The sequence below is a fragment of the Sceloporus occidentalis genome, unplaced genomic scaffold (assembly GCF_023333645.1).
Source record: "Sceloporus occidentalis isolate IW3139 unplaced genomic scaffold, rSceOcc1.0.p SCAF_67, whole genome shotgun sequence".
In the NCBI taxonomy this organism is placed as follows: Eukaryota; Metazoa; Chordata; class Lepidosauria; order Squamata; family Phrynosomatidae; genus Sceloporus; species Sceloporus occidentalis.
In genome coordinates, this window is record NW_028317047.1 from 1,087,011 (window position 1) to 1,112,015 (window position 25,005).

The window sequence follows — 25,005 nt, forward strand, 5'->3', positions numbered from 1 at the left end:
ACAGTGTGAAAATTCATAGGTAAAGTGAATTAGAGATGAAAAGGATATCATTTTTGGCATTCAAAAGTTAAAAACACATACATTAAACAGAAATACCATAAAAGGCACATCAGATCTGTTACTTTCTTCTCCATGTTTTGAAAAAAAAGTGTCATAATCTTAATGGCTGTGTTCCCCGCACAAAGGAAAAAAACAGGCTTATGAAATATTTGTGTAAGCTTCTATTATAAGCAAGGTTAATATTTGCACTTTGCCTCTCAAACTTCTATGATAAGTTGTCTCTTGTAAGCAATGCCTTTCTCTGTTTTTTATTGATGTGGGGCAGTCATAGCTATTAATCTCCTACAAGGTTATATTTGCATTTAGCCCAGTCCATCTAATAGCTTATAGCCTTCTCTCCAATTTATACTACATGCTGTAAACTTGACAGCACAATATAAATGGAACATACAATGTAGTCCATTTAGGAATGTGAATAAATGGTTTAACGGTACAATGCCTACTTATACTTTCAGGCCCCTTTTTCTGATTTTAGCCTGCAACCAGTGTAATAATAAAATTCATTTAAACAAGTAATGACACTAAGATTAAACTTCCTTGCTCAGATCCATATGAAATGCACTATAGGTATTGTACAGGCTAATCGTGGGTAAAGCTGTCAAGTCACTAAGTAATAAAGAAACCTCCTAAGGCTCTCATTTCGATGTTTAATTTATTCTGCATTGAACGTACCAGATATTGCCATGTAATGCTGGGCTTTTACCCCCAGGGATATAATTTCATGAAATAAAATGTTTTGGTGATTAAAGATAATTATTCCCCATAAGGTATACAGAATACCTGGAATATACCAGGTATGGTCTCTTAGCAGGGATGGCCAATGGGTAGATATGAAAGTGCTGTGAAAGTACAATTCCCATAATTATCAGCCAGCCCTAGAGTCCAACAACAAAAATATACATTTAGTACACCCCAGATCTATAGCCATTATTGTTATCCCAAAATTAGTGTATACAATTAAGAACAGAGGGAACATTATATAACACGCACAATAAAATTATTATATCCATTTGAAATAGTAGTTTAATGTAAACATGGAACACTTTGCCAGAGAGCAATTTATGTTCTGAGATCCATGCACTGGTGGCATGATTCTAGCTCTGACTGGTTTGCAAAATGGCCAGTCCAGGCCTATCCATACAAAATCTAGTTTTTTATTTTGTTGTGTGCTGTATACCTTGGGCATTCTTCTTATATTTTTTTGATCATATCATCTTATTTTCTATAAAAAAATTAATGAAACATGGCGAGAAATTGAAAAAAAAAGCTCCATTGGCTTGTCTGTTTGAATGTAGTACCAAAGCCCAGAGTTTTCAGGAGGGTCTAGAGACATGCCTCAACATCAGGGCATTACAGCAACACCGTTTAAGCGAAGAAAGCGATCTCAGATCGCTTTCTAAGCTTGTTTAATGCCATGATGTGTCAGGCACGTCATTGGTTGTTAACGTACTGTTTTTGCGTGATGCGCCCGTGACGTCACTAGTCGTTAAGGGATTACATATCACCAATATTTGCATGTTGATTATAATTAGGTGGGATATGTGTAAGTTCCTTACAAAACTTAATAATACAGCTAAATGTAAGATACAGAGCCTTGCACTGGCAGAGCAAAATAACCAATACAGAACACTACCATCTAAAGAATAAATATTAGGAATTCCACACACTATATGGCCATATATTGTTTAACCCGCCACCACGTCAAAGTACCCCAACTTTGGCACGTCCAAGGAGCTGAATCAATGGGACTGCACTGCATTTTAACAATATAGAAACTTTTCAGGTTGCACAGTATGAGGGAGGGAAATAGAAACAAAAGATAAATGGGAACTTGTGACTCATTAAAACATAATCTATCATGTTTCCATTCTTAATGCAGTTGTTATGAGTGCCATTTTTTTCAACTTCTAATCATTTTGATATGATAGTGGGCCATTTCAAAATGTCATACAGATGGCAACCATATATGACATATAATAAAACAGAATCTCCCCAAAACAACTTAATGGTCTAATGTTACCTTGCCGGCGGTTCCAGCGTTGCCGCGAGCAGGGGAGCCGAGACGCAGCCCGCGCGTTCAGCCCCCCTGCTCGTTCTGTTCGCGGGAAGACGCGTTGTGGTCCGTCCGGCCGTTAGACGCGCGCCCCCGTGTGGTGATCTAGGTTAGACGGGACGCGCGTCTCAGCAGCATGAGAGCTATCTCATGAATATTTATGCCGCGTCTTAAAGGGGTACTTATCTCTTTTCCTCCTCCCCCTAATTTAGGGGGTAGGAGGATCCTGAGCTAGAGGACTATTTAAACCTTCAGTCTGCATGTACCCCTTGCCTGTGATAGTGCCTTTATTGCCTTCACTAGCGTTCCAGAATCTTATTTGCCTTTTCGTTGCCTGAACTTTGCTTGAACCTGACCATCCGTTGTTTGCTGCCTGCCCTGACCTCTGCTTGTGACCCCGACTATCCGTTGTCTGCTGCCTGCCCCGACCTCTGCTCGTGACCCCAGCTATCCTTTGTTTGCTGCCTGTCCTGACCTCTGCTTGTGACCCCGACTATCCGATTGCCAGCTCCTAGTACCATCTGGTTATTCCTGTACAGCTCGTCATCACCGCTTGGGGGCGCCTTTCCTTGTACTGCAGCGTGGATCCACAGCCTGAACCACCGTTAGTGACATCTAATGATATAGGAAAGGATCACTGGAGCTGCTTATAAATATGAACTCCACTCTGTAGGTAGCAACAATGAATATACAAAAACACTCTCAGTGAGAGAGACAGGGGAAACAGAGTAGTAGGTACTCACTGGATACAAATAAAATGAGAAGAAAATAGAAACATCACCCATCATAAATGAGTAGAAACATCAGCCAGGATAATAGTCAAAGCAGTTTATTTCTGGAAACAAAGAACACAGAAATAAAGAAAAGAACTGCTTTGACTATTATCCTGGCTGAGGTTTCTACTTTCTTCTCATTTACGATTGAGGGTGATACATTTGTATCCAGTGAGTACCTACTCCTCTGTTTCCCCTGTCTCACTAATGAGAAGCATGAGACATCCACTCATGAACTAAATGAAGAAACTCTGATTTTCAGGCGCTGCATACTTTTTGCATATTTTGGTTCAAATATATTGATGGGGTTTTCACAACAACAAGAGTTAAAGTGAAATGAAACATTTCAGAGCATTAACTATGCACTGTGAAGGACTGACCCTGTCAGGTTCTCCTTCAATAAAGACTTGGGCCTGCATTATGCATAGTTTTATCTGAGGTATGAGCACATCTCCATGAATAATATTATTCCACAAGTTCTAAAATGAAATATTAGAATCCAGTCAATCTTGAAGAGAAAGCACACTCACTCCTCTTCAGACTGCTTTTCAGCAACAGAATGTCTTGGTTGTAAACTGGACCTGTTCTCCAAAAAGTGTGGTTGCCAAGATCCACTGCGCAATATGCATAAGTGAAAAGTTACCGACTAAGTGTAATTCTTCAGTGACAGGTTTAAATTATTTATTTACCACTACTGTTATCCTAGCAAAGCGTTACAATAAGTGCAACTGACAAAAAGAAAGGTCTAGAATATATACAAATTCCTTGTCACGTCAAGGAAACACGAGCAGCCAGCAACAGAGTGCATCAAAGGGTCAACAATTAAAAAACACACTTGCCATTAGAAACTAGTATTCTAACTCACATTAAACCAAGAATCACAAGCAGCAACAAAAAAGTCCATGTGATGATTTTAATGACAATTTCTCATAACCTTTCCTAGAATTGTTATACTTGAACTGCCAGTATAAAAGCGGTAATCTGAGATGGTTTTTTATTGTTTCTGTTGATTAGATATGTAGGCCATAAACCATACACGAAACATGATTTATCAGAGATTATAGTAATTGCATAGATCAAATATATATTAACAGCTACTACTATGCACCCTGTAAATGGAAACGTTCACTCTTTTGGAATTTGAAAGAAATAGTACATTATAAAATATGGCTTGCAAGAATAATTCTGCAATCAAAAAATCATCCCATGCCTATTCATTTAAACCATGTAGTTTATTCACTAAGCAGTAAAGAATTGCAGTAAGATTACATACTAGATTCGATTTTTGTTGGGCAAATCTGTGATAGATCTTGGTATTTTTTATTAAATTACTACCGTTAATTGGCATGGCCATTCCTACCAAACAATCTATGCAGCTGCCTGGGGTGCTGAGTTTACATAGGGTGGTCAGATGGTTATGTCCCAGGCTCTCTCCTATTTTAGCAACCAAATGTGCACAGAATGGGAGACAGAAATAAAATATTTGCATAAAAAGAAGTATTAAACTATTTTAACTGCTCTATAGTGTGTCTGCTAGAGTCCCACATTTTAGCTCAGAGGAACACTTTCTATTTGGATCAATCTAATCCCGCCAACAAAAGCAGTCCAAAGCCAAATAGAAGGCACATTTATTCTGAATGAGAAAATCAACCCCCTAAAGAGCATTCCAATCTTCATGGTCCTTGTCAGTGGGGCACAGTTGGTATCTCTCTATACATAAGCGAGAAAAGAGGTCCCTGTATGGACCTTGGGTAAACCCCCAAAAATCCCCAAAGGGAGACAATGTGTACAAAGAAGGTTTATGTACTTTAATGCATATGATAGCTGCATGGTCCATTTAAACATTTTGCAGTGTCCCTCTGGCAAATGCAAACACAGATTCTACAGAATCAATGTGCATGTGCCCCTTTGCCTTCCCCCAACTGTTTTCTGTGAGAGATATATACCTGAAGATTTTCTGAACAGAAATGTATTGCTCCAAAGAAACCTGAAATGAACACCCTATACATGTACAATGTGGTAAAAGCACAAAATATAAGTGGCAGCTGAACTCGTCCTATGCCAGCGTATAAACTGTATCAAAAATAAAGAAGCAGAGGCTCAGCACTCAAATGGTAAGTTGAGTTTGTTTCACACAAGCAACATTTCGGCACACTGGTTGAGAAAGACCTGTGTGTCGAAACGTTGCCTGCGTGAAATAAACTCACCTTACCATTTGAGTGCTGAGCCTCTGCTTCTTTATTTTGGATTTATTGAAGGACTTGGTGGTACCCTGGCTCGTGCACCATCTCACTACTGAGTGCTGTATTCCAACCTTTGTTTCTGTGCAGCGTATAAACTGTAGCATTATGATCAAACGTCAAAGCTATTCCTAAGCTAAATTATACATCACTGAATTATGACTTACACAGGAATGGCTCCTTATCCAAATACAATTTTTAAAGGCTTCAGGGAACAAACAATGTGTTATGTTATAACAGCACCAATAGCGACTTTCTTAATAATGCATTCATAAACCTAATAATGCATGGATATATAGTATTAAATCTAAATCAAACATGGAAAGATCATATCTATTATTTATGCATTTGTTTGTTAGTCATACATATACATAAATAAAGATTTTTGAGTGCTTTCTGAAGTGCTTTCAATGATTCTTCCCCACTAGCCCCCAAAAAATATCAACGCACACCCAATCTTGGTGAGTCCTATCAAGACTGTATATCTTACCATGGAGATGAATCAGTGGCACTGCATGGTATTTTGATCCACTAAGACTATTTTTATATACACTATATGGACAAAAAGTATTGGGACACCTGACCATTATACCAACAGGGTCATTTATGACATCACATTCTGAATACATTGACATTAAAATGTAGTTGCTCCCCCCCTTTTGCAGCTATAACAGCTTCCACTCTTCTGGGAAGGCTTTCCACAAGAATGTGGAGTGTTTCTGCCCATTCATCCAGTAGAGCATTTGTGAGGTCAGGCACTGATGTTGGAAGAGAAGGCCTGGCTCGCTATCTCCATTCTAGTTAATCCCACAAGTGTTTGATGGGGTTAAATGTAGGGCTATGTGTGGGCCAGTCAAGTTCTTCCACACCAAACACATCCAACCATGTCTTTATGGCCGTTGCTTTGTGTTGAACTAGAAAAGGGTCTTCCTCAAACTGTTCCCAATGCTATGGACGCATAGCATTTTCCAAAATGTCTTGGTATGTCCCCGTCAACTAAGTCTGCAAATGAATTTGACTAGTTAGTTTTTGATTTTGGGCATTTTGGGTATTGCTTACTTGTGAGTTTGATTTAGCATGCAATTTTCATTGACAGATACGTTCTAGATTTTACGTGGGCCATAGAATCAAGATCCCAGTGTGAAATGGCATTATTTGTATGTAAATCTGCAAAAAATAATTATTTTGTCTCACATTATTTTCTTTTGTTCAGGCATGCTTGGTTTTAATATAACATGCTGTGCACTGGAAAGTAGTTGATATTAACATGTTCCAGCTTGTGGAATTGTACATTAAATTCAGTGTACTACCCTCAGAACAGTGATTTAGCAAGTCCTAACATGATGAAATGATTTTACTTCCATTTCACATTTTACATTACATATTTTTGTTTAGATTTTTTTTTACCATCTAAGCAACTAGCATCCATAAATGTATATTCTAAAAATGTGCTTCAATGTTTTTATAATTTTTTAAAAAAATATTTACAATAACTGATTAAAGTCACAAAAGATTTTTACTTTTGAATTTGTAAATGTATTTTACATTTTATTTTAAAAAGAAATACAAAGAAATGCAGTATCATCCACAGAAGCAATATTTATTGTCCATGAAGTTGGTTACCATGTTAGAATTTAACCATGCATTGGAATAGATTTTACCTTTTCCTTGTCCAAAAGTATTCTGACATTTTTTTGTCTTAGCACAATGGAATACAACCCGGTTGAATCATACATTCTTGATTACATTGTTGTCCAAGTCAGAAATGAATAGTTAACATGTGTTCCTTTAAACAATGGTATGTTTTCTATTTCAATACCAAGATTGCATTATTATTGATATTATATAGTAGTTTTTTGAATTTATTTTACTAGTTAGAAATGATATTTTAGGGAATGTCTGTAAGTTAGCTGAAATTAAATAAACAAGACACTAAATAATAAATAATAAATAAAATGTTTGCATACATCTAGTGAAAAATCACAGATGTTTTAATGATGATGTAAATCATGTGTGGGTCAAATGACCATGCTATACCTACAAAAGTGCTCTCTGGTTACATTACTTTGTAACTTTTTACATATAGTAGCCTTACAAATACACCAAACTGGATTTCAATGCCATCTGCCATTAGACACCAAGCGCAATAAAAATTTCATGAAAAAATTGCATAGTAAGGAACAATATAATCAACAAAATAATGACAACACATAAAAATATGCAAAACATATCACCATGTTATTCATTTATAGATTTTTTGGAAAAGAAATAATTATATATTTTGATTTACTAGGCTCTAGCCTGAATGATGGACAGTGGCATGAGGTGCGCTTCACAGCCAAGGAGAACTTTGCTATGTTAACTATCGATGGAGATGAAGCATCTTCAGTAAGAACGAACAGTCCTCTACAGTTTCGAACAGGAAACCGATACTTCTTTGGAGGTAGGCTTAAAACGTTAAACTCAATATTACCAAAAAATATTGTTTGAGTGTTTAAGACAATTGAAATTCTGATCTTGATATTCAATACTACAATTTGTTGTAACCTCATTGGCTGAGAGAGTCTTACTTGTGGCAGAAGCATGGAAGTAGCATAAAGACAAGGTGGCAGCACGATAAGATAAGGCAGAACAATGGAATATCAGCATTTTGATTTTTTTTTCTTGTGCTATTAAATGCATTTATAAGACATTACCACCAACCTAAAATTGTTTTGTTTTTTTTTAAATATATATATATATATATATATATATATATATAAACCCTTCACATAACATATGTTTTAAGAATTATATAATAAATTAAACAAACACTTTTAATACATAGCATATAACATGCATTGTAATTAACCCCGTATGACATAAACACCCTTGGAATTGTTGTGGCATAATGTCTATTGAATATGATTGCCCTTATCATAATTAAACAATAAAATTAGCATTTTTAAGAAATTTGATATATTTATGCTTTGCTATAAAGTGTTCAACAATGCATATTCTCAAAATTATTTTAATTACATTTTTAAATTCACTTTGTTACTCATTTTATGTTTATGTCCTAGATTAAATAATTTATAGACTTTATTTGCATTACAGCGTAAATTTCAGCTTGTTGTGAAATGAAGATATAAACTTGAATCTCTGAGTGTTATTTAATGACTTACAAACTCGAACTCAAAAGAGCAAAATGTATGTAATAACCTGTTCTAAGGAGAAGCTGCCTGAACACCATCTTTTTCAATTGGATTTTGATTGATGACTACAATGTCACAAGTTATAAACAAGCAGACTCATATTAATTTAATATTGTCAATTACTGAATACACACAGCTATATTGAAAAACACTATAGCTGGTATAATTCCCTGGTCTACTGGAATTATATCAACACTTCGGAAGAATCAGTCAGATTCATAACATAATAACTACAGAATAATAAAGGATCTTCATCCATTAATCACCTTATATATAAAATCAGTATCCAAGTAATGAAATTAAAACTTTTTTTCAGCAGTATTTGCACTAATTTTTTCAACAGGTTGGTAGCGAGTAGAGACAGCTTGATTGATCGATCAATGCTATAGATCAGCAATCTACATAGTATGAGAAATAATATAGCTGCTAATACTAGTATATGACCTGTATAAAACCAGTCTATATTATTTCAAGTCTGACAGTATCATAAACTGACTGGGGACTGACTCAGTTCTGAAGCTTCTGGTTTCAGTGTTCTTTTCCAAGCTAATCAGCATTTTCATTGGTCTGGTGTACATGCATAGCTGCATACTAAGCAATTATTTAATTATTGATGTGTTTCTGGGTGTTTTGCAATTAAACCTGCTACAAACTCATTTTTACTCACATATCATTCATAATTTATATACATCCTACACTATAATATTACTTAAAAATGAAGAATCATCTAAATAGAGTGGCTTAGAATGTTAAAGTATTCCCTACAAATCATCTCTAATTAGTTCATGTAAAAGAACTATATGCAAAGCTGAGAGTGCGTTGTACTGACAAAACAAATGAACTTGTTTATCCAGTAAAATATTCACACTGTAACCTACTGAACTATTTCACTTGTTAAAGCTTACTTTTATTGGTTGAGTTGTTTCCATTTTTTTATTTCACGATGCTGTAAAGCAGGGGTTCTCAAACTGCGGCCCTCCAGCTGCTGCAGGACTACATCTCCCATACTTCTCAGCCAGCCCCTTAGCTGAAGGAGCATTATGGGAGATGTAGTCCTGCAGCAGCTGGAGGGCCGCAGTTTGAGAACCCCTGCTGTAAAGCAAACTGAGACTGCTCTTTTATAGTCAAATTCATTTAGGGGCAGTGCTTGTTCACTTGACATAGCTATTACATCATATGTATCTACACATGTACCATGTTGACATGTGATGGGCTATCGTACAGACTGCACAAATGTCCAGAGGGCTGGTGCCGAATAACTCCTCTCATCCTTTGTCAAGGTCACTCGTGTGGCCAATGTAATAATTTAGTGTATAGCTGCCTACTGAATATATGTGGTATCAAGTAACTCTTATGCCTCCAAGCTGTTGTAAAAGCTTTAGCAAGCAGTCTGTTGGATCATGCAAGTGACCCAATGTCTGTGATCAATGTCATGCTGGCCTTCAGGTAGTCCTAGTCGGGGGATTGTGTGTCAACCATAGAAGTGTTTTTGCTTGCTAGAATTGTGATCTACTTTTTGGCCTACAGTGATATTGTCCCCATACTAGACAAACGGTGTTTCCAAAAGTTAGCAAAAAAACTGTCCCTATTTTAGCGGGGCTTAACAAAATCTGATTTGGGTGCAAAGTTTAATGTTGCCATGGTTTAAGCATGGTGGTGCTATAATATCCATTAATACATGATCCCTCTTTGTTTATAATATCCATGTTGTAATTACTTGAAGCGTCTACTAATACTTAGGGTCTTTATAAAGATGTGAAAAGGGGTAACTTGTTTTTACAAAGTAGGTTTTTCTGCTTGTAAGCTTATAATCTATTTTATCTGGTCACATTATTTACATTATGATTTTGCCAGGTTATGATTATAAAGAGAACAAATGATTCAAACTTTGCAAACCTATTAATTTTAATGAGAGGAAACAAAATGTTACCAGAATATATTTGCTTCTATAAAAAGGACACTTATTTATCCATTGTAGAATGTAGCTAATATGGTGCATTTTATATATTTTTTTTATATATTTGTATGGGTTTTTCAAAATTATATTTGCAGTTTCAATCCAAACTTTTCTTTTTCATTGTTTTGTGTTAAAAATTAGGGCTATTCATTAACTGAATGTAAAATGTAGTTAGTCATGAATGAGATTTGCAATAGACTGTGTACATAATTGATTTTTAATTATTAGATTTCTACCTAAGATGAAAATGCATTATTTTTTCCCCAATCAGCACAAGAATCAACTAAAAATGTTAACTAGAGATTTCTTGTACAGATTGAATGGCAGATGGTTCTTTTTGGAAGTAAGCCTTTGAAGATATTGCCCAGCATCATTTTACACCATATTTAAATAGACTGAACATCAAGCAGGTAGCTTATAAATGCACCTGAACCAAATTTAACTTAATGCCACCCTAATCATAAATAAACCGAACCCCCTTTGTTCTATAAATGCCAAAATAGAGTAGATTCCGGTAAGTTTACTTTTTCATATTCAAAAGAAATGAAAACAATACTGTGAGCCTATTCTACATATGTAAATGTGTCCCATTTCTTAACTACTCAACATTAGTAGTTGAACCATTGGCCATGTATTGTACTATTACAGATGATGTAAGTGTTGGCAAACATGTAAACTCTCTAGATGTAAATGGGCTACATCTCCCATGATTCTCTGCCTTTTGGCAGGCAAAACAAAAGTTGAAAACCAGCTAAAGAGAGCTATGTGTTGGCTATCCTCTTCTTTATATCTGGCATTGTATTTATCTTCATTAACTATGGGTAACAAGCATGGCAAATGTATGCATCTAATTAAAATGAAGATGATGAATTGGGGAAATAGGTGGAAAATGCTCCATATGGTGCAGTATCATTGTGCTGGTGGTCCCAGTAGGAAAATGGAATGTTACACAACTGGATTCACTGGGCAATAAATGTAGAATTAGCCAAGTATTGAAGTACAGCAGTGCTTCACAGGTGGTAGAATTCGGGAAATTGAAGAAGACTTTTTCTCGGAGGAACATTTTAATGCCACGCAGCTGGTATCTGATACAGAAATGAGAATTAGCCTTATAGTGTGCTGTAACACTGATTACAACATTCATGATCTGAAGGGCAGTATGCATCAATGTGTTTTGGAAATATCATTTTTACCAGCTTTTCAGGTAGCCAAAGATGGATACTTTTATTTTAACACTTTTGTGTATTTTTATTTTTTTAATCTATTGATACTGTAAGACATTCAGATGTAGAATAATATATTTTGTTTATACACCTTAGTTACTCAACAGGTTTTTCAATGCAAATTTGAACAATGTGATGTTTAGGGTTTAGGAAAAGAAAAAGGCATAGGGTGTGTACCATTAGGACAGGGGTGTCCCACCTCCGGTCCTCCAGCTGCTGCAGGACTACATCTCCCATAATGCTCTTTCAGCTAAGGGGCTGGATGAGGAGTATGGGAGATGTAGTTCTGCAGCAGCTGAAGGGCCGCAGGATGGACACCCCTGCATTAGGAGGAACTGGCTTCCCTTAAGAGAGATACTTGCCTGGTATGATATATTGCAATGCCACACATTGCAAAAAATCGTTAGTGCATCGAGCTGTGCCAACATTAATCACATGAAGCACAGTCAACATCAACCCTACATTGCCCATGGCAAATCCTGTTAACCAACAAACAGCTAGAATGTCAGGGCTTTGGTCAAGACAGATGTTTAGTGGGACAGAAGCTGCGCATATTTGGCTGTACTGCTATAAGCAGAAGATCTTACTTGCACATTAATTTACACAAAATATGTTATTTTGATCAACACTGACAAATCCCCAACTGCGTTCTAAATAATCAAATAAAGGACGCATAAGCTAGCAAATTTCTTCTCAGGGTGAACTGAAAATCTGTCTCAAGAATGAACCAAAAAACTATTGTTATGGCACTTCAGTTTAAAAAAATGTACATTATTTTCATTTTTTATTTAATACTGAAAGAACCCACAGAGCAGTAGATCATTTTAAGCTTGATTGGTCCAAGAAATGATCCAAATTATGTTTTTTAACAGAAGCATTATTTTAATTAATTCATACTTAAACTAAATATCATTATGCATTGCCAGCTTTACCATAGGTGCAGCCTGCTGTGGCAGCTGGATTTGTTGTTCTCATAGGACAAGAAGAATGCCTAGACCAGCCCTGACAATCTATTCCTCTTTTGCATACAGATCTCAACTGATGTGTTAATGATAGTATCCCATTCCATAAACTATGAATTATATAGCCAAATAGACTTTGCTAATAAGATGTGTACGATGTGCAGCTATCATCATTTATTCTTAGCGTATAAGGTTAAAAATGAGCTTGAGTCCAGGATGTTTTCCATCATTACTTAATTATGGTGTGAAATAATGGAACTAAACTGATAATAGTAATACCGTATTGGCTCGAATATAGGCCGCACTTTCCCCCCCCCACTTTAAGTCTTTAAAGTGGGGGTGCAGCCTATATTCGGGGTCTAGCGCCTGACGCCCGGGGCATGTAGTTCCGGGCGCCGGGCAAGCAGCAGGGTTAGGATACAGATCCCCCGCAGCGGTGCAGGGGACCTGCATCCTACTCTCCGATACGCTGAGACAGCCTCCCCTGCCAGCACTTTCAATGGGGGGAGTGCCGGCACGGGAGGTTGTCTAAGAGCATCGCGCAGATGTTCACTGGCAGCGGCCATGTGCGTAAACAGCCCCCGCTGCCGGCACATCTGCACGATGTGCTTTAACAATCTCCCTTACTGGGAAGTCCCACGGGGGGAGTCCCGGCAAGGGAGATTGTTAAAGCACATCGTGCAGACGTGCCAGCAGCGAGAGGTTGTTAACGCTTGCATCGCCACAGCCGGTGAACGTCTGCGCGATGTACACTAACAATCTTCCTTGCCGGCACTTCCCACGGCGGAAGTGCCAGCACCGGAAGTTGAATACGCGTACTGCGTAGCTGTCCCCCGCCGGCCCTGCAAGACCCCGAGGAGTCTGCACCGGTAAGTCTAGGGGGGGGCCTCTTGGGGACAGAGTGGCAGCATATCTCGGGGGGGGGATAGAGTGGCAGCATATCTCGGGGGGGCACATCTCGGGGGCAGAGTGCATATCTCAGGGGGGGATAGAGTGGCAACATATCTCGGGGGGGCAGGGTGACAGCATATCTGGGGAGGGCAGAGTGGCAGCATGTCTGGGGAGGGCAGAGTGGCAGCATATCTGTTCCACTAAGTGTTTGTTTTTTTTTACTAAGAAATTTTTTTCTTTAAAAAAGCACCTAACTTTTAGGGTGCGGCCTATATTCGGGTGCGGCCTATATCCGAGCCAATACGCTAATAATAATAATAGAAATAAAGAACTTGTAAAGTGGCTAAATTGTTTCTAACCTGGTTTAGAATATGTTGACTTAAATGAACACAGCAGAAATCATATACGCCTCAGTGCATATTATAGCTGAATGGAGCCTTTTCTATTTGGTCTCTATTGGCTCCAGCGCTGGATTGGCGAGCAAGTTAGGAGGGAGTCTAACTAATTGATTTTAATGGGAGTGCCTTATTCAAGCAGAGGGGTGAAACCTTGGACCTCGGAAGAAGCGTTCTGAAGCTGCAGCTTCTCCTAATGGTCATTTTATTTATTCATGCAGGATTCATAAATACATATTTAAGTTCTCACAATGTAGTTACAGTACTATGTTTATTTCTAAAGAATTAATAAATGCATCTAAAAGTGCTTTCATATGCATTTTTTCCAGGATGCTGCCTCGGACACTGAAATGTCCCTTTGATATTGAATTGCTAGTGATGTTTCATCTTTAACAATAAAATAAATACCTGCCTGATTAAGCATATACAGCTCATGCATAGGCAAGTTGAAGTAACACTTTTTGGGGGGTTATAAACATAATACATCTCTGTTAAAGACTTTAATGAACTCATTTAAATTAGTACATTTGCAGAATAATTGCCATTCTGTTAGCGCTCAATGCCTGACAGTCATCTATTAACATACATTGCTTAACGCTTGTAACGAAATGTGATTAACATCAGAAGTAGGAAGTGCTCCTTCTGTAGCAAGGGGGGAAAAAAATCTCAACAGAAAATAAAGAAATATGGAAATTATATGTTAAAGGTTCTAAAAATTTGCATTTAGAAATGTCAGCTTACATTTTGCTTGGCCTCTACAGTTTTGTATTAGATTTATTTTTTCAGTGAACGTTTCTGGTCTTAATGCATACATTAAAAATAAATAATAATATACCGTAATTGAATTATTATTAAAGGGGTTTATTACCGGTATATAGAAAATTTACAGAACATGTTTTTGTCATTTTTTTTATTTTCAGATGTTTTTGTTTCATGTTCTGGCCTTCCTCATCTGTATTTATTTTCTGTAGCCCTGTTTAAGTTTACGTCTTAACTATCTTTGTTATGTTTTGTCTTATCTCATTATTCTGTTTTATTCTATGAGACAAGCCTGTTTTTCTTTGTATTCCTTTCTTTGCTGCCACCTCTGTGCAAACTTCTGTACTGAAACAATCTATAGGGAACACATAGTAACATAGTAACATAGTTCATAAGGTTTAAAAAAGACCAAAGTCCATCAAGTTCAACCTATATACATATTGTGTCCCTACTGTGTTGATCCAGAGGAAGGCAAAAAAACCCTTATGAAGCAGATGCCAATTGCCCCATACCAGGGGGAAAATTCCTTCCCGACTCCAAATATGGCAATCAGAATAAATCCCTGGATCAACGTTCTGTCCCTATTAATCTAATATCCATAACTTGTAATATTATTGCTTTCAAGAAACACGTCCAGGCTCCTTTTGAACTCTTTTATTGAGTTTACCATTACCACTTCCTCTGGCAGAGAGTTCCATAATCTCACCGCTCTTACTGTAAAGAACCCCCGTCTGTGCTGGTGTAGAAACCTTCTTTCCTCCAACCGTAGAGGATGTCCCCTTGTTATAGATACAGTCCTGGGTATAAATAGGTCCTGGGAGTGATCTCTGTACTGTCCCCTTATATATTTATACATAGTTATTAAATCCCCCCTAAGCCGTCTTTTTTCCAAACTAAATAACCCTAATCTCCTGATATCTCCTAGACCGGGTAGGCTGCAGTCAGATGCAGATTTACTTGACAGAAAATGGTTTAGGAAAAAGCAGACAGTTGTACAAATTCTCACCAATTTAACTATCCATTATACAGGGCTACCAATGCTCTTCCTGTAGCAAAGGCTTACTGAGGTCAGGCCCTCATGAAGTAAAGGACAGTCAAGGAGTTAAAATTACAGCCCTCCTGACAACTCTACCTTTAGTGAATAGATCATAGTTTACTTTTACTAGAGTCTAGACTTACGTGGTACCTGAAGCTGTTAATTAGGAATGGTAAGGTAAACATGTAATTAATTTACACATGATACATACACCATAATATACAACATGTCACTTAAATGTATTATTGCAACTGTGAGAAAAACCTTTTCGTTTTAGAAGCATTTTAGCAATAGTTTCCCTTTTTAAAAAAATCTTTACATATCTTTTACATATTTAACAAGCATAAACTAAGTATATAACAAATTGCAACATATGTCGCAGCGTTCTGTTGTGAAACAAGCTTTGTTTGGCTTAAATCCACCTTCATCTCTTGCAGCATCTCTCTCTCCTCTGCCTTAAAAGCTAACTCGGTATCTCTCAATCAAAGGGGAAAAATGAATCATTCTGCTAGAAGTATGCTATGTGAAGCATGAACAGAAAAGCGACTAATTTGTCTTGTGTCTGAATGTAAAGTAGTCTCTATAACCTAGTCTGCCGGGCGAATCTGAAGAATGGTACCTTTGATAGGTTTATCATGAAGTCTCATCTGCTGAGCTAAATGAAAACATAAAGTTCCAGAGATAGGGATAGGTATGCATTACCAATGTGCATTATTCTTGGAAATGTGGCCAACACCAAAATTGCCTGCTTGAAAGAGAACAGGTTTACTTTGCAATCAGTGTCAGAGATTTCTTAAAATTTTTCATACAGTATATTACTACCGGAAGTACGCTTTGTCAGAAACCTATAGCAATTTGTAATGCAGAAGCAAAATGTGAAGGTCCTTTTAACTTGTCAAAGACTAAAAAACAAACAAACACAATACGCATCATTTTGAAAAGACATTAAAGCTCTTTTGAAGGGCAGTGATTGGATCTACGATATTATATTGAATAAACATTTAAAGTTAGCAAGGTAGCAATAATAACTATGGATGCTTAGGGCTACATAAGGGTTCGTAAGATACAAACAGCCATATCAGGGTGGACAAACCAGGAAAGCGGGGCAGCTATGCAGCGAACTGTCACGAACCGGGTGAGCAGGTCTGATAGGAGCCCAGGTGCAGAGGATACAAGGGGCTCTGTCTGTACCCCACGATACATGATGGCTTGGGGTTGGTACAGACAGACGCAAAGACAGAAGATGCCGATTAAGAGTTGTATTTTATTATGATGGTACAACAATATATCAACAAGGAAAGTCACTTGGCAGGAAGCCCTCGGGATGGGGCACACACGGCAGGAAGCCCTCGGGATGGGGCACACACGGCAGGAAGCCCTCGGGATGGGGCACACACGGCAGGAAGCCCTCGGGATGGGGCACACACGGCAGGAAGCCCTCGGGATGGGGCACACGGCTAGAAGCCCTCTTGCAGAGCACACGGCTAGAAGCCCTCATGCAGGGCACACGGCTAGAAGCCCTCATGCAGGGCACACGGCTAGAAGCCCTCTTGCAGGGCACACGGCAGGTTGCCCACTTGCAGGGCACACGGGTCAGGAACCAAAGCAGGAACAGATCAGGAACCAAAGCAGGAACCGATCAGGAACCAAAGCAGGAACCAAAGCAGGAAAAGATCAGGAACCAAAGCAGGAAAAGATCAGGAACCAAAGCAGGAAAAGATCAGGAACCAAACAGGCAGTCCTATAACATCAATCTCAAGGCCCAGACTGCAGGGCTGGGCAGGTTTATAAAGGCTGTCTTAATCAGGTAATCAACTGCAGCTGGACCTGATAATCAGTCTGAGTGGTTCTGAGTGGCAAGGGCGGCCACTAGTGGCTGGAAACGTGAAATGAGTAGCACCAAGTTTAAACAAGTCCATCCAGCGAAGGGTGAACGTTACACGAACAATGCTTGTAAATTGCCATTGCTCGGTGAAAACAGGGATACTTGGGAGGTATTCTCATGGGAGTAAGCCAAATGGCAAATGCTTTAAGTGAACTAGAAAAATAACTTGAATATGACAACAAGAGCTAAACCTCTTTATTACGAGAGGTACCAAGGCTATTATACTCTAAAGACCAGAGCATTTTTTGCATTTTTAAAATGTACTTTTTAAACCAAACTTTCCCTCTTTCTAATTCACTGTAGACATTTTTATTATATATCGTTTTAGGGCAATCTTTTGATTTTTATACTATATATATATATATATATATATATATATATATATATGTGTGTGTGTACAACAAATAATCTATTCTGAATACTACATAAAAATCTAAGAAATATGAAAAAATAAACATATAAAGCTGAAGAAAATTACCCCAAAATATATTCATTTACGTTATAAATTGAACTAATAAACAAGTATATATTGCACATTTCAGATACTGGCTCAGGATTTTATAAATAAGGTGTCTTTGATCTCTATATGTGTTTTGCTCAATCAGATGACATTTGTCAGAATAATTAAAATATGCAAAAAGAAATGTAATTATATGTAGTGAATTACAAAAAAAAATGCATCTAACACACAGTCTGTATTTTCTGGTAACATTGTCCAAAATTCTCTGTAATGATTTATAATAAATGACTCTTCTTTTTATGTAAACATTCATCATTTAAATGTCCCTATTATGTATGCATTGGAGAAATGGGTGTTAAATTGTAGCATAAAGAGAACACAAGCCCCGAGGGAAAGCGTCTCATACCCAGCTTCATCACTGTGAAGAGGTTCTACCGCATGAATATTTGAAGAGGTTACCAATTAAATGATACATTATGGACATTAATCATGTGTTTTCTTTCTCTGTAAGCTAAAGTTGGAACAAAAGTTTGCAATATTTCAATATAAAAATGCTAGGGGGTCGGGTCATAGACAAAATATATAATTACGTGAATGTGTGATGGAGATATTTAAGCAGAAGGGAGCTGAGTTAATTCACATAATTGAAAAGAAAAGCACCTGTAGATACGAAACACAAAACAGAAATTAGAATTTGGTAGATATAAACTACATGCTGATAAGAAAATGAATAGTGATAAGATTAGCTAGAGTGGATAGAGCTGGGAATTACAAACCTATTAAGGTTTGGCAGCCAGTACAATTCTAGTTATGCTGTTTCAATGGGAAACAAAATCTCTTTTCACTTTTTAAGATTTTTTGTATGCATTTTTGGACCTTATTCAAGACAGATAAATTCTCCAATTTGTTATATCCTATCATTATTAGCTAACTAGAGGTATATAGGTAAATATGCCCTATATGCATGGACAGTTCCTATTGGCTGCTGCTGCTCTATGTGGGTAAAGGACACCACACAAATAAGGGGCCAGGCAAATATACCACCAATGCTTTATTCCAAGTGTACATCTTATCAGCAGTCCCAAATGGTCCAATACACTTGTAACAACAAGATACTCCAAGCCAGGGGAAACATTCTTGGAGTTCCTAAGGACTCTGCATGAGCAAAGTTGGCAGAGGCACAATCGGAATTTAATGTGGGCAAATATGGCATCATTGGGTGCTAAGTATCCTTGAGACCTAAACCCAACAGTTGATAAGTATAATGTGTTTACTTTTTCATTGTGATGTAGTGGGAGATATATAACTATGGAATTGTTTGTAGGATAGTGGCCAGGTACACTCAATCATTTGCAAAATACATAAGTTTAATTCATTCCTGTAAAGTAGTTGCAGCTTTTGGTTCCATTTTAAGTATTTAAATTGCTAAAATAAATGTATGCATGTTTCTACTTTGTTAAACTAATCCCTGGCTTTTCGTTGTAAATGTATTTCTATGCAAACTTTGTCAACCACATTTTCTATCATGGATTAGTGAGATAATAGTTGTTCCAGAGTTCTATTAGCAGGGGTTTGAGAGACTGACATAATTCATAGAACACTTCAATGAGATTTTGGAATATTAAAATTCACAGAGGTCTAAATAATTCCTATACTTGACTTAAAGTCCTGTTATTCTCGGCCAGCTATTAAGGGTTAAAGCTAATAACTTGATTACATCTCCTGAGCATCATTAGTCTGCAGAGATTCAAGGTGCTGATTTAAATGAAAATCTTTGTTACCAAGAGGCTCCTCGTATATCTTGACTAGCAGTAGGCATGAGACAGATGCATAGATCTCCCTGCTTAAGCTCTAGATCAATGAGTGCAGCCCAAGGACAGTTTCAGTTCCTAAAGGTTAATGCTCAGGGACATTATAAAGAGCAGCACAGAGATTACTGAAATAGGAGCAAGATTGCACAAATAGGACTTGCTGCAGCACCCAGATATCACACATAAGGACTTGCCCGGATTGCATCCACAGTGGCCTCATCTCAATCTCAGGTCTCCTCCAAGTCAGGACTCTCAGTCTGGCTCACGTGTACCCTGTTTTCATTCTATACCCTTAAGGCCCAAAACATGAACAGCAATGGGTAGACTGTTAGCATACACAATACACACTACCCTTACAAATGCCTACCTATAAACACATGCATGTTCTCTGTTACCCCTAAACATAAACATCCTGACTTATACTTGCCTTTGCATCCACACACCGGCTCGCCTTTAAACCCTTGATGATAATTGACGTGCCAGATGCATCATGGTAAAACATCCCATCTGCGATATTTGACAAGCCAGGCACGTCATGGAAAAACATACTGTTGGCGACAATTGACGTGACTTTAAAAGGGTGTAGAAAGCGATCTACCATGGCTTTCTTCTCCCACCGAGAAGTACAGCAGGGACCCCATGTGGCCCTTTCCCCTGGACATCAGGGGCATCTGATTTAAAAGAACATAAGAGGCAATCAACGATCGCCTCCTAAGCTTAAATGGTGTTGCTGAAATGCCTTGAAAGTGAGGCAATCAGTGACAGTGACCCTCCTGAGAACTGAGAAGAAAAAAAAGAAGGTCCAAATATATATATTTATATATATATATATATATATAAAGTCCAAAATTAACAATTGCACACCAATTACCACTTTTTTAGCCCGGTGCCAAGTAGCTGCAACAGCAAATCATAAAACATCCAAAAATAGTTACCGGCACTCCAGGGACTTCTTTAAATAATAATTCAATAAACTGCAGTTTTCTAATCAACGTTTCAGTCTGTTTATTAGACTTTCATCAGGACTGATGAAAGTCTAATAAACAGACTGAAACGTTGATTAGAAAACTGCAGTTTCTTGAATGATTATTTAAAGAAGTCCCTGGAGTGCCGGTAACTATTTTTGGATGTTTTATATATATATATATATATATATATATATATATATATATATATATATATATATATATAAAGTTTATTTTTATGAGCAAGTCCTACAATTAGCACTATATCGTCACAAAAATGTTTGCATGGAAAAAGTTAAAATATTGGCATTTTAAATACCCATTAGGTGTCTAGTTTTAAAAAAATTATGATTTGTTGGGGTAAATTGAATTGGCCTTGCTCAAAGATGTTCCAAAAATAGGACATGGGCATAGACTGACTAGATGTCAAAATTAAAAAAAATGCACACCTCGCAAAGGTGGCCTTTTACCTCCCAAATAACCTGACAAACCTATGCATAGAGGGTATCACTGTACTCAGGAGATGTTGCTGATAACATATTGGGGTTTTGCTTGACAGTGACATATTCCAGGAGAGGTAAATTCATACATGAAGTAACAGGTGTTTAAAAAAACAAACACAAAAAATACCATCACCAATTTTGTCAAAGGCTGGAAAGGGTTAAAATACCAGCATTTGAAATATCCCCTGGTGTCTTGTTTTAAAACATATATGGTTTGATGGGGGTAAACTGAATTGGTCAGCTTCAAAGTTGACCCAAATAACACATAGAGTGCAGGATGACTACGTCAAAATTCAAATTTGGAAAATGCACACTTCCCAAATGTGACCAAGTGACCAAGTCATGAAGGATCATAGATTGTGATGGAGGAACACAGGCACTCCCTCTGCTGTTCATACGCTTGAGGAGGAATGGAGTTAAGGGATTTTTTGTGAGTTCCATTGGCAGTGTTGAAGTGCTGCTCTAGCTCAGGCCTTGGGTGGCAGCCCCATTAAATACATCAATGACCTCAAAGCTCATTTTGACAATTACAATTATAGCATGTGTTGCGGTTGTGGCCTGTTTTATGCAAAATTATGCTAATATTTAATACACAATTTTGACAAAACGCATCTAACAATACAACAATAAATTTATTTGTTTCAAGAATACAGTTAAATTATGTAAAGACGGATACCAAGAGACGTTATGATATATAATGATATACTTTATTAATACCTCTGGCGGTAAAAACAATATATTGAAAAGGTTACCATAACAAAATTACAGACAGTCAATAATTATATTCTACTTAACTTTAGAGAGGATCAGCATACAAAATGGCTCCTTTCATGTTCAGTGTCCAAAATGGCTCTAGATACCAGGTTAATATAGAAGACTTTAAGGGAATCTTTCAGTAGTTGTTTTCTAATTTTAGTTACAATTTTAGTTTCTCTGGCAAACTTTCACAGTTCCCTTAGCTTCTGCCATGCTGTTTCCTTCTCCTCCTTCCAGTCCGTCCTGCTCTTCCCCTGTCTTCCTGGAGTTCCTGATATCCCATGGTCATAATCCATGGTCTTAGATAAACAACAGATGTACATATCAACACACTCTAGTGCTACTTGGTGGTAGAGGTAATGGACTTCTTAAACAATAGTAATACTTGCTAATCTAATGTATGCCACAGTTAGGGGAGTGGTTTATCCAAAGGGAGATACAGATATTGCGTATATGTTACGTGAATAACTAATAATGGACAACTGAATCCATGCCCACTACATCATGGTTGTGTATTTAGGTACTTTTTTCTGATTAAAAAAAATCTGTGTTTTAGCAGAACAATTAGGTGAATTCCAAACATGCACAGAAATTTTGTTCAACAATAATATTTGTCCCAATGCGGAATTACAATCTCAATTTTCTAATTGAGACATTCTTGGTTCTTGTAGCAATTATAGGCAGATATGGTTTTTGTATGGAATCAGAAAATATCCATGTCTTTACAATACAAAGATTATATTTAATAATATTTATATATATATATATATATATATATATATATATATATATATATATATATATATATTGTACAGTTAATGTAAAATGCTTTCATATTGATCAGTATATGAACAGTGTAAGGTTAAATAAATATAATAACTTTCAGAAAATAATGTAGGAAAAAATCCATAGAGCTTATTTTTGGGCACAAATGTGATTTCCTTTCAAACTGACTTTTACAATAAATAGTTATTGTCATTCTATTACTCTACTAAAATATTTTATTGGTTTCATTTTCTATTATTTAAAAAAAAGAATAGTTTTCTTTGTCCTTTTCAATGTAACTTATCTGAAACAAGAAAACACATATATATTATGCTGATTGTGCCATGCATTTGTTACTTAAAAAACATTTCTTTGTCAAGCTGGCAATTTTTTTTCTTTATAGATTTATAGAGCTTTAAATTTTCAGTTTAAGAACAGCAGTTGAGCTTTAAAAGAGGAAACATAACATGAAAGTTAGAGCCATGAAGTAATGTAAAAAATACAAAGGCATTCCTAATAAATATGAAAATATAGGGCAGGGAGAATTCCAAAGAACAACTACAACTGGTCCCATACATACCGTCCCTATTACCTCCGTTTTCAGAGCAAAAGGGAAGTCACCTACAGAGAAGGACAGTGCAGGCATCAGTAACAAAAGGCAATCTGAAGTCAAACGAGCCAATGGTCAAAGTCCCATGTACATCAATTTCAAATATCCAAGAGCTCCAGAACAAATATAGGACAGAACAGTTCCCAGAATAAACACTGAACTAGACATGTGCAAATGGGCTAAAAACTAATCAGACATATTTTTTGGATTGTTTTTGGTGCATTTGTTTTCTGACAACTAATTTCCTTCCCTGCCCATTCAGGTGAACTAAGGGCAATATGATGGCACTTGTGGTGACGTCCTCTCCAATCGGAGGAGAGGACATCACCGAAAGCTCTGTCATATTGCCCTCAGGGCTTTCGGTGACGTCCTCTTCCCTGATTGGAGGATTGGGGAGGCATCACTGCAGCGCTGTCATTTTGGCTGAAGTTGCTGGATTAAGTCGACAGAGGCGCGGATGAAGAAAAATAGAAGATACCAGATTAAGGATTAAAGATAAAAAAGAGAAGAGAAGGAAAAAGAGAGAAGATGCAGAAAAAGATGCGGAAGAGGAAGTAGTTGGCAGAAGCGGAAGTGATCGGCAAAGAAGGTAAGGAAACATTTCGAGAGCGTGAGAGAGTAAACGAGAGGGTGAGAGACTGAGAAAGTGTGAGTAAGTGAATGTGGACCCACGAATTTCAGATGAAAATACGTGTTTTGCTTAGTTTTCATCTGATTCGTGGGGGGTCGGGCCTTGTTTTTGGGGCTTCATACGAGTCGCTTAATTTACCAAAGTTCTATAAATTAGCAATTTGTACAAATCCAAATGCACACATCTACTGCGAACTACTTAGGCTATAAGCTACTAGGTGTAGTTTTTTTTTAAAATAATTAGTTATAAACTAATAATATGCTAGGTATTTGTAAATTTGGGTAGGGTGAATAGTGAATACCTTTGTATTTGAAAACTCTGGTGTTGACCTAGAGGCAAACCATATGTTGCCCAAATAAAACTTTGAGGTCTGTATAACTGAAGAGTTTGTATACATTCTAAACATGCACAAAATATTTTACTTGACAGTATTTGTCCCAAGCACAATTGTAATCTTACTTTTATAATTTATACATTGTAGTTAGGTACAAAAAGTGATCCTTTTTTTTAACCCCTTCGTGACAAAGGCTGATTTTACTTTTTGTACCCTTCGTGACAATGGCCTTTTTAACATTTCTGCGCTGCTTGTGTTTAGCTGTAATTTTCTTCTTTCCCGTTTACTGAACCCACACACATTAGATATTGTTTTTTTCAGGACAAGAAGGGCTTTCTTTATATGACATTGTTTTGATTGTATCATATTATTTACTACTAAAAAAAGTATAAAATATGGTGAAAAATTTAGAAAAAAATGACTGTTTCTAACTTTTAGTTGAAAAATCTTTTACTCATCTATAAAAGGTAATAAAAAACCTGCTAAATAGATTCTACTATTTGTCCTGAGTTTAGAAATACCCAATGTTTTTATGTTTTTTTGCTTTTTTCTACACATTATGGGGCAATAAGTACAGGTAGCGTTTTGCTATTTCAAAGCCATTTTTTCCAAATCTGGTAATTCTTCCCCCCATGTGCCATTTCGGGTATCTTTGAACCCGGCCAATGCAATTTACCCCATCAAATCATATATTTTTGAAAAGTAGACAGCCCAGGGTATTGCAAATGCTAGTATTTTAACT

At 37.0% G+C, this 25,005-nt stretch overlaps 1 protein-coding gene across 1 annotated transcript in view; it reads left to right on the forward strand.

Annotated features, from left to right (window-relative positions):
• LOC149286607 (contactin-associated protein-like 2) overlaps window positions 1-25,005 on the forward strand; it is a 494,134-nt gene that overhangs the window by 167,806 nt on the left and 301,323 nt on the right. The window contains exon 9 of the mRNA XM_089493838.1: window positions 7,420-7,569. Coding sequence (XP_089349964.1) covers window positions 7,420-7,569 — 150 coding nt within the window. The remainder of the gene's footprint in view (window positions 1-7,419; window positions 7,570-25,005) is intronic.